This window comes from Callithrix jacchus, chromosome 18, assembly GCF_049354715.1.
Source record: "Callithrix jacchus isolate 240 chromosome 18, calJac240_pri, whole genome shotgun sequence".
Lineage (NCBI taxonomy): Eukaryota > Metazoa > Chordata > Mammalia > Primates > Cebidae > Callithrix > Callithrix jacchus.
The window spans coordinates 30,426,873-30,442,139 of record NC_133519.1 but is presented as its reverse complement, the minus strand read 5'-3'; the positions used below and the strand labels follow the sequence as shown (position 1 = coordinate 30,442,139).

Below are 15,267 nucleotides of genomic sequence, written 5' to 3'. Positions count from 1 at the left end.
TCAGTGTTTTAGACCTGTATCCAACTCCTTGGATGTCTAGACACAGCCTAAGATGAGGCTTCGAAAATGGGTAAAAATGAAGCAGCCAAAGCCACCAGAAGCCTTTGACCCTCTTCTAATGTTTCAACCAGATAATTATTTTCCCTCTCAAGAATTTGGCTATCCTTTAAGAGGAAAAAAAAATTAAGATTTTCCAGTGAAGAGCCCCTGAAAGAAAATACTCTGGAGAAAGGTCAGTGAGAATGGGCCAAAGCTGAATTCTTCAGATCTACTCAGAGAATGTGGAAAGTCTGTGCCCTCTACTTTCTGTGCCTTCCAGCTGGCCATGAGCTCCCATGACATTTGTCCAGCTCTGCCTTCCCCATACCTTTACATAGTAAATGAATTCATACTGTGCAGTGGAAAGACCTCCAAATGGAAACCTAGTTGGTATCTAAAAGCTATGGTAGAAAGGTAATTAGATAATCAAAAACTGAGGAATTTTGATTCTATCCAGATAATCCATCACCCTTTGTTCTATAGTAAAGGTAGAACTTTTGAAAATTTCCAACAATAGACTTTTATGCTTGGAGAATGACTCATTTTGCTTGTTTTGGTTTGTCCTTTTAAACTTTAATATCTTAGGTTTTCTATAAAAAGTTTAGCAGCTAGTCAAAAATGAAAAAGGTGCTTTTAAAAATAAGCACTGTCCAAGTTTATTCCATTGTGCTTTCATTCATTTATTTGTCAATTTTCTTATTCATTTATTCAACAAATGTTTGTTTTATGGAGGCTGTAAACCAAGGATTGGGGTAGATCCAGATTATGCCACTTATTTGTTATGTGATCTTGGGAACATTCTCTAATCTCTCTGAATTTCAGTTTCCTCATCTGTGAAACTGCTTTACTACCAACTTTACAGGATTGCTATAAAGAGTAAATGAGATTATTTCTTTTTTAAAATGGTAGAAAAATTAGGCCAGGTGTAGTGGCTCAAACCTGTAATCCCAGCACTTTGGAAGGCCGACCCAGGAGGACAACTTGAGCTCACAAGCCAGCCTGGACAACCTGGTGAAATCCCATTTCTACAAAAAACAGAAAAACTAGCCAGGCATGGTGGTGCAAGCCTATAATCCCAGCTGCTCGGGAAGCTGAGGCAGAAGGATGGTTTGAACCTGAGAGGTGGAGGTTGCAGTGAGCCAAGATCAAGACACTGCAGTCCAGCCTGGGCAATAGAGCCAGACCTTGTCTCAAGAAAAAAAAAAAGATAGTAAAAAGTTAGAAGTTTCACTTTCCCTTTCTCTATTTACTATTTATTACTGTACCCAAAAAGTCATACACAGCAAAGATGGAAATTCTCAAAGACACAGAAAAGTAGAGATATCAGTCAATAATTGCAAGACTCATAGAGTGAATTGGGTTGAAAATCTGTCAGTGGTCAGTGCATGCTTTGTCCTGATTAAGACAAATGAGGCCAAACAAGAAGACAATCCAAAGAAGCTTCCACATTTCTTCACTACTCTACTTGAGAAATGTTTACACTGTGCCAACCGGAAATCCAGATAGGCAACTTTGAACTATATGGCCAACTGTAAGAAATGAGTCCAGTGAGAATTTACAAATGGGGAAGTCCAGGTAGAAGATGCGTGATGATATTTATTCAAGATAAACATGTAGAGTTCCATCTAATAAATGCTTAAATATAACAAAATTAAATACAATTAGAAGAAAAAGATATGAAAAAATCAGAAATAATATGTCAGTATTTCTAGATAGATTAGGAAATGTTATGAAGAAAGCAGCAGAAAGTAAAAGCTTCTAAATTCTTCAAGAAGTCAGAGATTATTTTTGTTCTCCTGAATTGTGTGTGTATACATATACACAAAAATGAATTCAAAAATGATTTTGAAAACTGAAAGATAACCACTGAAAAATATGGAACCCAAAAAAGCAGCTTATTTGTCAACAAAACAAAAGAAACAGTAGAGAGCATTTTTAAAAAGTAAATTGAATCTCAAAATGATAAAACTAAGACTAAGCATACAGTCATGGCAAGAAATAAACATTATTGAAACTTTCCTAATCAAAGGTGATGATTTTCTGATTGGGATGAAAAATAAAATCCAATTATACTGTTGACATTTATAACAGGACTTTTTAAAAAGTAAAACAAATGGATAAAAGTTTAAAAAGTAAAAGAAGAAACAAAGATATGTCAGGTAAATGCAAATAATAAATGAAACGATACTGAAATAATATACAAAAATATTGTATTATATTTTATGCAACAGGTAATGAAATCAGAACAAAGAACATCATTTCTATAGACGTACTAAAATGCTCAAAGTCCTTAGCAAGCATAAGTATTAAAGCATTGATAGAGAATCACTTTTAAGTTGTCAAATTAGCAAGCATACTTTAAAGATGACAGTCAATATTTATGGGTATGAGATTCATTACTTAATTAATATCCATTGACCACCTACTAATGTTGGTCACTTTGGGAGACCTTGGGGTACAGTGTAATCAAATCAACTCATTGATATATACCTTTTAATTTATTGGAGCGTTGGAGCAGAGACACAGGGCATCACTGCCAAGATGATGCCAGCATGCAGACAAGCCTCTCCACCAAAGCACTAGTTGTGTGATTCCTTCTGGACCCCTTGGCAGATGATTTTGCTTGCAGGCTCAAAGGCCAAACAGACTGTAGCCAAGCCCCTTGGGGGAATGGGCCATTTTCAGGTTTGAACCTAGGAGCAATCTTGGTGAATCAGCCACCTGGGTGTCATTCTATACTCTCAAAACAACCCTCCTATGTCTAGGGCTCCATCAATGTTTCACAAACTCCCACCTGAATCCTGAGGTTCCCAGAAAGAGATTTTTGATTGTACAGGGATGTGGAATTCCTGTTGCTATAGGAAAATACTAGCAGGTGACCTTCTTTTCCACCATCCTGGTGATATCACCCCTCTCTTTCCATTTATTAGGGTCTTGTTTCATACCATTCAATAAGATTTTATTATTTCCTTAATTAAGAAAAATTATTTCTATCTATTTTAAAGTCTTTGCTCCTAATGTGAATGGAGTCTTTTCCCATTCCCTAAGTTACTGGTAGTATTGAGAAAAACAATTGATTTTTAAATATTCGTCTTGCAGTTAACGTTAGCCTTTTAAACATAGCATCTTGGCCAGGCACAGTGATTCACACCTGTAATCCTACCACTTTGAGAGGCCAGGGTGGGGAGATCACCTGAAGTCACGAGTTCGAGACCAGCCTGGCCAACAATGTGAAACCCCATCTATACTAAAGATGCAAAAAGTAGCTGGACATGGGTGGTACATGCCTGTAATCTCAGCTACTTGAGAGGCTGAGGCAGGAGAATCTTTGAACCTGGGAGGCAAAGGCTGCTGTGAGCTGAGATTGTGTCACTGCACTTTAGTCTGGGCCACAGAGTGAGACTCCGTCTCAAAAAAAAAAAAAAAAAAAGGCATCTTATTAATCTTGGTAGTGTTTCGTTAAATACTAACAGTTGGATTTTTCAATTCTTCCTGAGTTTATTTTGGTAATTTGTATTTTTAAAGATATTGTTAATTAATTCTAAATTCTTAGTTTTTTGCCATAGGGTTGTATGTAATATTTTAATTTTTCAACACTTCTATATTTGTGGTTATTTTCCTATTGTTTCTCATTTGTGATCTTGTATCCTTTTGTGTTCTCTCATTTCCCCCTTAATTTGGATTATATTACCTATTGGTAAAGGGAAAATACTTGTGGGTGTCCTTATCCTTTGTTATTTTTATATTTCCTATTTCCTCAGTTTTGGCTTTAATCTGTGTTAATTCTCTCTGTTGGTTTATTTTGTTTTTTAAAAATCATTTTATAACTTCTGTAGATGAATACCAACCTTCTTTTCTAAATGATGAGCATATTTAAGGTCATACATTTTCCTACAGCTTTTACGCCTTTTGGATATGAAGTGTTCATATCTTTATTGCTTTCTAAATACTTTTTACTTTTGGTTTCTTTTGTCATACAAGGTTCATCTGGGAGTATTTTTCCCACATTTTTCTTTTTTATGTTTTTTTCTATTAGAACTTCATATGCCTCAGTGGTATCTTTTCTCATTAATTCCACTGATTATACTTTTGATGTACAGAGGATCACGAGGTCAAGAGATTGAGACCATCCCGGTCAACATGGTAAAACGCCGTCTCTACTAAAAATACAAAAAATTAGCTGGGCATGGTGGCGCATGCCTGTAATCCCAGCTACTCGGGAGGCTGAGGCAGGAGAATTGCCTGAACCCAGGCGGCAGAGGTTGCGGTGAGCCGAGATCACGCCATTGCACTCCAGCCTGGGTAACAAAAGCGAAACTCCGTCTCAAAAAACAAAATAAATTAAAAATAAAAATAAATAAATAATTTGTCTTTTATCATTGTTTTTCTCCTTCTACCTTCCTTTCCTGGAACTTCTCTTGTTAACAAGTTCAACGTTCTGGGTCTTTACCCCATACCCTCATCATTTCTCTCTTTGTACATTTTTTTTACCTCTATTAGATCTTCAAAGCTGCTAATTCTAGTCTCAACACTGATCAACCTTTCTTGCTATTTATCTACTCAATGTTTTAATTTAAAAATTTGACTTTTTAGTTTTAGGAAATCTTTTTTAATGCTCTTCGTGTGTGTCTTCAAGTCTTTATTTTCTTCTGTCTTCCGCTTCCCTCAAAGGTTCTCCTTCATTAATGGACTGCTGTGATTGCTTTCTTCATTCTTTCCCTCTCTGACTACTTGACTTCTTTAGGTGTCCTTTCATTTTTATTTGTTCATTACGGCCAAGTCCAACTGCTGGGTGCTTTAAGTGGGCCAGTCCCACAGGGTGGGAAGGCACAGACATCTCAGTTGTCATGGGCCAGTAATAGGCACCGCAATGGATGACTGGGGGAGTCTTCTGCATTAGAGTAGAAAAAGCTGGTCCCCTCCACTCCTTCTTAGGACCAGAGGGTCAGGCCCACTCAAAGGTCCTGCAATCATCAAAGACAACTTGATCAAGAATCTGATGTATGCTGGTTCTTGTCCTAAAGCTAGAAAGAGCCACAGCAGATGTCTTGCTCACACCCTGTCTACTTGAGTGCCATCCTAATATCTGCTTGACTTGAGAAAAGAGGACCTGTTTGAACTGAATAAGAATCAGAGAGGAAATGGAACGCTCTTAAGCCATCATCTTCCCAGAATCCCCAGGGGACATAATGTTGAACATAAAAAAGTTACATTCCTCATTCTCTTGGAGTTTATGGGCTAATTAAGAAGGTAGACATTAATCAAATAACTAAATATAAAAGCAAGAGAGAAAGAAAAAAGGAAGGACAGAAAGAAGAAAGAAAGAAGGATTAAAAGAAAAACACATCATTCTGAAATCACAACTGTAAAGAGTGCCCCAAAGGTAAGGTAAATATAATAGAAAGGGGAAAAATGTATGACAGAGGAGCTGGCCTGGTAGCGCTGTCAGGAAAGTGATTCCTGACGAAGTGATGACTGAGTTGAAGTCCAAAGAAAGAGTAGGAATTAACTGTACAAAGAGAGATGGAAAGTGAGCTGCAGGCAGAAAGGAGCATATTCAAAAGCATTGGAGAAAGCGTGGCACATCTGACACGCTGGAGGAACTAAAAAAGGCCAAGGTGGCTGGGGCAGAAAGAGCAAAGTGTTCAAAGAAACTGGAGAGGAATGTAATGACTGACCAGACTCTGGGGGCTTTGTGGGCCAAGATGGGAGCGTGGCCTTTTTCCTAATAGCAGGTAGCCTTTGGAGTATCTTACTTCAGAAGTGAGGATTCAGTGCAGATAACAAATTGATTTACTTAATATCAACTTCCTTTATTTTATATGTGCAGGTTTGTTACATGGATATATCATGTGACACTGAGGTTTGGGGTACAAATGATCCTATTACCCATGTAGTGAGCATAGTACCCAGTAGGTAGTTTTTCAACCCCTCCTCCCTTTTTCCTTCCCTATCTAGTAATCCCTAGTGTCTATTGTTCCCAACTTTATGCCTGTATGTACCCAGTGTTTAGCTCTCACTTATAAGTGAGAACATGGAGTATTTGGTTTTCTGTTTCTGCATTACTATTATTAGAATAATAGCCTCTAACTCCATCCATGTTGTTGCAAAGGACACAATTTTGTTCTTTTTTGTGGCTGCATAGTATTCCATGGTGTATATGTACCACATTTTCTTTATCCAGTCCACCATTAACAGACACATAGGTTGATTTGGTGTCTTTGCTATTGTGAAGAATGCTGCAATGAACATACAGGCACATGTGTCTTTTTGGCAGAATAATTTATTTTCCTTTGGGTATGCATACCCAATAATGGTACTGCTGGGCCAAATGGTAGTTCTATTTTTAGTTCTTTGAGAAATCTACAAACTGCTTATTCCACAGTAGCTAAACTAATTTACATTCCTACCAATAGCATAAAAATATTCACAATTCTCCTCAGCCTTGCCAACATCTATTATTATTTGGGTTTTTAGTAGTAGCCATTTTGACTGGTGTGAGATGGTACCTCATCATGGTTTTGATTTGCATTTCTCTAATGATTGGTAATGTTGAGCATTTTTTCATGTTTTTTGGCGGCTTGTATGCCTTCTTTTGAAAAGTGTCTGTTCATGTTTTTTGCCTACTTTTTAATGGGGTTATTTGTTTTTCACTTATTCAATTATTTAAGTTCCTTATAAAATTCTGGATATTAAACCTTGGTTAAATGCATAGTTTATATTTTCTCCTATTCTGTTGTCTGTTTACTCTATTGATAGTTTCTTTTGTCATCTACAAGATCTTTAGTTTAATTAGGCTCCTCCTGTCAATTTTTATTTTTGTTGTAATTGCTTTTGAGAATTTAGTCATAAATTCTTGCCAAGGCCAAGTCCAGGAGGATATTTCCTAGATTTTCTTCTAAAGTCCCTCACCTACAACCATCTGATCTTTGGCAAAGTTGACACAAATAAGCAATGGGGAAGGTACTCCCTATTCAATAAATGGTACTGGAATAACTGGCTATCCATATACACACAAATGAAACTGGACCTTTACCTATGACCATATAAAAAAATTAACTCAAGATGGATTAAAGACTTAAATGTAAGATCTAAAACTATAAAAATCAGGCAGCAAGTTAAAAGAGGCCATGGGATGCTGGGAGACCAATGAGGAAGCTATTGTATAATAATAATCCAAAAGAGAGGTGATTATACTAACAATTTAAAGAGGACACTTTTATGTGGTAAAATAGAAGACGAGTGATAAACAGTGAAAGGTGTCCAAAAATGCCCCTAAACTATCTGAATTATACCACTAAAATGGGGACATTGGAAGAAGACCAAGTTGTAAATCACCAGTTAAGTTTTTCATGTCAAGGTTCCTTGGCAATACTCAAGAGCAGAAGTCAATAGGCAGTATGACTCAGGGGAGGGTCTAGACAGGAGATACAAACACATGGGCCTTGTGAGTTGAGGTGGAGATGGAGGCTCTCAGGCATAAATGAGCACACCTTGGGAGAGAATAAGGGAGAAGAAAGCTTGCTAATCTTGTATACTGCTAGTGTGTCTAAATTGGACTATCTTTCCTGAAAAGGTCATTGGGAATGTGCATTGTTTTAAGATTGATCATAACTTTAGGCTGGGAATGGTAGGTCACTCCTGTAATTCCAGCACTTTGGGAGGTCGAGGCAGGAGGGTAGCTTGAGCCCAGGAGTTTGTGACCAGCTTGGACAACAGTGAGACCTTGTCTCTATAAAAAATAAAAAAATTACCTGGGTATGGTAGCACACACCTGTAGTCCCAGCTACACAGGAGGCTGAGGCGGAAGGATCACTTGAGCCCTGGAGTTTGAGGCTGCAGTGAGCTATGATTGTGCCACTGCACTCCAGCTCAGGCAACAGAGGCAGATCCTGACTCTAAGAACAAAAACAAAAACAAAAAACTTTAGATCCTGTAACTCTATTTATATGAATCCATCTTCAGAAAATAATAGTAGTAAATATGACAAATGCTCATGGATGAAAATATTTAATTATTATTTATGATAGCAAAACAAAAAGGAAAATGATTTGATTATCTAATATTAGGAGGTTAAATCATCATACATTTAAATGAATGAATATTATACCACTATAATCTGATGTTTATAACAATTTAATTGTATGAGTAAATGATGATGATATAACAGTAGTGAAAAAGTAAGACACAAGATAGCAGAAAACTAGAGAGGAAGGGAGGGTGGGAGGGAGAGAAATAGAACCTCAACTATCTGAAAAATAGGTACAATTAAAGGGTATAAGAAAATAAGGTCTCTAACCTGTGGAGCCTGGATGATTGTTATGATTTTAATTTGTTTCTCTACTTTACAAATATTTTTAAATGGGCATGTATTGCATTTTATGTATTATCGGGAAAAGAAACATAAAATACTATCCCAGTTATAAATATGCACTTCACTGGCATCTCACCCTACTAAACACTGGTTATCAGTCTTTCCTTTTCACAATTTAACGAGCATTTCTGTTTTGCATCTGTCATTATCTTTTAGGTTTGTAAGATTATTGCCATGCATCTTAAAGTTTTATGAACTATTTAGTCATTTAAACTTGTAAAATTGCTTCAGAGAATTGATCTCATTGCTGAGCAAGAGCAATTCCTTCCCCATAGCACAAGTTCAAATCAGTTCACACCCAGTGTAAAATATTGAATACATTTTGTATTTACTTTTTAATTTTGTAACAGTACAGATGACTCTGAGCTTTTTAGTGTGATTTTTTTTAAAAAAATTATAGATACATGTAGCAATTCACAAATTATTTTAAAGTATGATTTGTTTTTGTTTTCCTCCAGTGACTGTCAGAAACTATCCATTTGGACTGTCACTTATATCATCATTGTCTACAGCAACATAAAATTATTTTGAATTGGATTCAAACTAAAAGCATGATTTTTTTTTTTAACTCCAGGAATGTATACAAAGACTATCGCTTCCTTGAGCTGGCGTGTGATTCCCAGGAGGATGTCGACAGCTGGAAAGCATCTCTACTAAGAGCTGGGGTCTATCCTGACAAATCTGCTGTAAGTTGAATATATCTTTTATTTTAAAAGTAATTATTAGCTACGTTTTAAAAAATATTAATCATACTACATGCTGGAGAAACTAATTTTCTTACTGACTTAATTAATTTGGCACACTTCTAACTGGTACTTCATTTATTCTTTTTACGTTTTTTAAACAATGTTTATTCTCCATTAGATTTCTATTTGAAGAAGTTTTTCAGTATATTTGTTAAATAAAATGTCCTACTCAGGCATAAAACATAATATATGCAATCTCAGACCAAGACAAAGTTTTTATTTTACTTTAAAATTTTGTTTTTCTCTATATGCTATTTCATACTTATGATGGTATTAATACTATCAGTGTATCATCAATCATAACACCAATATTTTGAATTAAAATATTAAAATATACTCATTTAAATAAAAATCTATCCCCTTTCATTATGTCTGTATTCCCTGTATCCATAATTATATCTGTGTGCAAATTCTGTTTAATGTCATCATGAGTGTGAAAGGACCAAAATAAATATATTGCTATTCACACTTATCTTTATTAATATGCTTCACGTGTCTTTAAGACACATCTCTTATTCAAGTTAGTAAACAGATCTTTTCTTTGTATTCTTTGGAAAATGTAATATTACACAGACTAGTCTAAATTTAAACAGAAGTCTCACCCAACATATGTACACCCGCCATTAAACAGACTCTGCCACTGAGTGGACCTCTCCACTTGCTGCTTCCCCCTGAATCTCTAGATTGTCCAGATTTCTCCCCAGAAATAAAGTACTGAGACTAAGCCTTGGGGATTTAGTTCAGCTTAACTCCTTAGGTATCTACTTGGCTCTCAATCAATTTATAGGAATAATCATGCACAAGTTGGGTCCTTTTTGGCTTTAAAATAGGGAGAGAGTCTTTTCAAGAGAAAGCCTGAGATATGGGTGAACACAGGGCAGTTAAGGCATTTCTAGGGGGATATCAGGCCTGACCACATTTCTGGAGTTATATTAAAATTTAGCAGAGTTCCAAGAGTACAGGATTGAGGACTTGTACCAAAAGGTTGTCCTCTTTTCTGTGATTCCGACTCACACGTAGACCTCTTTATGCCATTCCATGCTATACTTCCCTTCCCATACCTGTTTGGCACCTACAACAATGACCTCCCACAACATGCTTTGTGCCCTCCAAATAGAAGTTAAGCTAGATGCCATCCTGTCAATAGCCAGGAGTACAGAAGCATTCATATATGATTTTCATAATTGCTGTTGGGTTATTCTTCTGTTGTATGCATAGATATTTGCATTGATATGCACCACTCTAAAGACTACATGTGAGAAGTCATTAAAAATCAGAGTACCACTTTTACTTTGGTTTTTGACTCTCTTACTATTACTCTTTCCTATCCATTGATGGTAGTGTGTTTACATTCACAAATGTTCTGTATTAAAAATGTACATATACCAAATTTTTTATTAATTCATTCCACAAAAACCTTTGGAGCATATGCTTTTTGCCAGCTGCCATTCTAGGCCCTGGTGATACAGGGGTAAACAATAAGCAGTAAGGTCCAGCCTCCCTGGAGCAGACATTATACAAGGGGGTGAGTAACGATCATTGCGCACCATTATTAGAGACAGTGATAAGTTCTATAAAATGTTAAGTAAGCTAAAGAGGCAGACAGTGAGAGTAAGGGGCATGCGAGCTTTATTTTAGTCAAGGTGACAAGGGAAGGCCTCTTTGAAGAGTTAACCTTTGAGTAGGTGCCTCGCAAGTGTAAAACCAAGCTTGGTGTCTTAGATGAGCAGCAAGGCAGTGTATCTGGAACATTGTGAGGGAGGAAAAAGGTGGTAGTTGGTTAACAAAGAAAGGGGTCAGGGGCCAGGTGACATAGGCCTTGAAGGAAAGAGCGAGTCTTTTGAATTTTATTCTGAGTGAGATGGAAGCCACTACTAGGTTTCAAGTCACTTAGTGACATGATAAGATTTATGTTTCTAAAAGCTCATTATGGCTGAAATGATGAGAGATAGTAGAGCACGTGGGTTCAAGCATGGGCTGTGGTGTCACACCACCTGTATTTATATTCCAGGTGCTTACTTCCAAGCTGCAAGGTCTTGGGTAGGTTACCTAGCCTTTCCACATTTCAAGATTCTCATTTCTGAGATGAAGATAACAGTGGTCTTTTATAGGGCAGTTGATGAGATTAAATGAGTTAATTCAGGGAAAGCATCGAACAAGGCAGGTACAAGTAGGCACTATATTTTCATTTATAATAATTATTATGATTCTCATTATGATCATTTTCATCAAAACTACTTTCTTTAACAGCTAAGGGAAGGTTGAAATACTGTGAATATTATTATATAGCCCAGTGAGATTATAAATACTTTGTTATTGTCTATGTTCCGAATATGCTTGTACAGTTGGTTATATATCAATGTGTGTGTATGTGTATGTGTGTCTTCCTTACCATGCAACTATATTGTTTGTGAAAATGTCTTATCAAGTCATGATTTTGTATATTAAACCTATTTTAAATGCACTAGAGAAGTTTGCTGTTTAAATAAAAATAATGCTTAGCCAGGTACAGTGGCACACACCTGTGGTCCCAACTACAAGGGAAGCTAGGAGGATTGCTTGAGCCCAGGAGGTCCAGGCTACAGTGTTTATTCCACCACACTCCAGCCTGGGTGATAGAGTGATACCCTGTCCCCAAAACAAAAATTTATAATGAATCTCTTATGAGGTAATAACTGTCCTAGAAAAATCAAAGTTATTCATCTCCCAGTAAACTGGCTGGATTTTTATGTTACCATAGCTCTACATCAAAAAGACAAATAAATATTTTCTATTTTTAATTAGAATACTCAATTTTAAGCAAATCTAGAGACATACTACACAATCTGGTTTGATTCTTTTATATCATTTTTATTTGTTTATAAACACATATTTGGTATAATTGCTTAGAAGATCAAGACAAAGGAATTTTTACTACATAGCAGAGGCAACACAGGAAATTAAATTGAGCAGTATGTGATGATGTTGCCTTTTCTCAGCTTCTCATAAACAATATTTGTATTTCTTATGCACCATGTAGTCCTACAGGTCATATTACATAATTGCTTGACTTTCAGACATTTAAATGGCAGCTAACTGACAAAATTAACTAGAATGCTTATCTAAAGTTTCTATTTTGTGAACACTCACTTATATTTGGGGGAAGGAAATTATTTTAAGGTAGTAATTCCTAATTTAGAACAACTTAGTGAACACAAAATAACCTAATAACAGATGCCTCCATCTACATAAATTTTTAGAATGTCTAAGTAGTGTGATTTTGCTTTCATATCAATAAACTATTGAGTCTACACATTAGCCAATTGCTATCCTAATAACGAAACATTTATGTGTCATGCATGGATATGAGTCTAAACTTACAAAGTTCTGCTTTCTGCACAAGACACCTCTATTTTGACTGGAAAGAAATTTCCATATAGATCATTTTTTTGAATGTGTAAGTTTGACATCATTAGATAAATAGCCATAACCCAAATTTGAATGAAATGCTGTTTTGGACAGATTTTATTTTATAGTGAGGTTATATATGCAGGCTTTTTAAAGTAATATTCTCATTATATGTTTTTCTCCATCAAATCCAAGTGATGGAATGGTTTTCTGTCACTCTTGTCAAAAATGTTCTGCTCCCCTGTTTCTTTTGCCTTTTATTTATCTTGGGGTTTTCTAAAATGTTCTTTCTTTCCTTCCCTTCCATCCCCTTTCCTCCCTTCTTTCTCTCCTTTCATCCATCACTATTAAAGTGGGCTCTAGAGATTCAAAGATTAAAAAGATGAAATTCCTACTTAATAGGAATTGCAAGCCTAGTGAAAAAGAAGGTGAAAATAAATACTCTACAATGTGATAAAACTACCGTGGATATCTGTATAAAATACCACAGCCCTACTGTTTTTCCACATGGATTTTCTAATTACTTTATGCTCTTTCACTTTTCTAGATCCAAAGCAAAATGCAGACTTTTGGTCTGAGCAGTGGCATATATGACCCTAAAATGGAAATAAGGAGTCCTGGATTTAGGCTACTGACTTACTCTGTGAATTTAAACATAACTTCCTCTGAGCCACAGATTTAGCATTCTACCAGTAACTTGATATTTCTGAGCAGCCACAATATGTTAAAACTATATTTAAATCTGAATTTGGATATAGCAGAATTTTATTTCTTCCATTTCTATTTTCTGTGGTCACTAAATTGAAATTACAACCATTGTAAAATCTGATATCATTAAGAAAATATGTAGGACTCTATCTAGTTTCAAAGTAAAGATATCTCTAATGTAATTAATAGTCATTTTCACTGATGCGACTGAAATATAATCAATCTGTATTGTATTTGTGTGTATGTATATGTGTGTGTGTGTGTGTGTGTATTAGTAGTATGAGGCTACAATTAGACAACTTTTAAAAGATTATTTTATTGACACATGTACATAAAATTTTCCTACATATATGATTATAAATAAATGTGAATTTCATTAAATATTTAAAGAACATGATATAACAAACAACTGACTTTTCTGGCACAGTTTTGTTGACTTGCAATATTTAAATTATATAAAACATGAAGGAATTCCAAATTTAAGTTCTTTGAAATATAGTGTGTATCATGGAATGAAGAAGACTTTAAGTCAAATCCATTCACATTTGAATCCTGAGCCTGCCTTTTACTAGCCATGTGGCTCAGGCAACTTGCTTAACTTTCCAATTGTTGATTCTTCTGAAACTCAAAATAATGCCTTCCTGAGAGTGATTTTATAGGATTAAATGAAGGTTCTTCTGTATCACAACTAGGTCAGTGGCTTCAACTGGGTGAATGTGTTCAATGTCTTCTAGTCTTTATGTATTTATTGTTTATATTTTTTATTATACTTTAAGTTGTGGGATACATGGGCAGAACTTGCAAGTTTGTTGCATAGGTATACACGTGCCATGGTGGTTTGCTGCACCCATCAACTCATCATCTACATTAGGTATTTCTCCTAATGCTATCCCTCCCCTAGCCCCCCATTCCCTGCTATCCCTCCCCTAGGCCCCCACCCCCGACAGGCCCCAGTGTGTGATGTTTCCCTCCCTGTTTACACTGTTGGTGGGAGTGTCAACCATTGTGGAAGACAGTATGGTGATTCCTCAAGAATCTAGAACCAGAAATACCATTTGACCAGCAATCCCATTACTAAGTATATACCCAGAGGATTGTAAATCATTCTGCTATAAAGATACATGCACACATGTTTATCACAGCACTATTTACAATAGCAAAGATGTGGAACCAATCCAAATGCCCATCAATTATATAGACTGGATAAAGAAAATATGGCACATATACGCCATGAAATACTATGCAGCCATAACGAAGGATGAGTTCATGTCTTTTGCAGGGACGTGAATGAAGTTGGAAACCATCATTCTCAGCAAGCTAACACAGGAACAGAAAACTAAACACTGCACGTTCTCACCCATAGTGGGAATAGAACAATGATATATTTATGATTTAAAATCATTATGTCCATGAAGCTGTAATTCCCAATTAAGTATTGCTTCCTTTCTCTTAGGAAACTATTGGTGGGATTTTGGTGTATGAAGGAGAATTTCCTGTCTGTTGACTGAGCAAACCGAGTTGTTTAAACGGAGATCTGATGCACCCTGGGGGAAGAGACCAGCCTCCATCAGTCAGTCAGGAGTGAGCAGAGAGGCTGTTGGGAACTGAGAATTCACAAGTCTACTCTCAGATGCCTGCCTACTGGTAGGAAGTCTGAAACAATGTACTGGAAACAAATTTGGTGCAAATCCAGTTTTGCATGTTTACCAAGTCTGACACCTCAGAGCTTTTAAAGAGGTTTTATTAGCTATACATGTAAGTGGTCTTCCCCTATCATATATTTTTCTTAAGAGGTTAAAAATGGGTCTCAAGTAAGATGGCCAAATAGGAACAGCTCTGGAGTACAGTTCCCAGTGAGAACAATGCAGAGCATGAGTGATCACTGAATTTCCAAACAAGTTTTTACTGCCCACAGACCAGGAGATTCCTGGGCTGAAAAGTGCCATGAGTTTCCAGCACAGCTGTTTCAGCCGGCACAGCAGGTCTCTGCAAAAAAACTCACACAAATCTGGG

At 36.2% G+C, this 15,267-nt stretch overlaps 1 protein-coding gene across 16 annotated transcripts in view; it reads left to right on the top strand.

Annotated features, from left to right (window-relative positions):
• Nucleotides 1–15,267, top strand: part of DNM3 (dynamin 3) — a 551,570-nt gene that overhangs the window by 436,660 nt on the left and 99,643 nt on the right. For all 16 annotated transcript variants that reach the window (XR_013529537.1, XR_013529540.1, XR_013529536.1 and 13 more), the window contains one exon: nucleotides 8,988–9,099. Coding sequence is in view for 10 of the 16 variants with exons in the window: in XM_035280126.3 (XP_035136017.1) it covers nucleotides 8,988–9,099 (112 nt within the window). In the remaining 6 variants the exon portion in view is untranslated. The remainder of the gene's footprint in view (nucleotides 1–8,987; nucleotides 9,100–15,267) is intronic.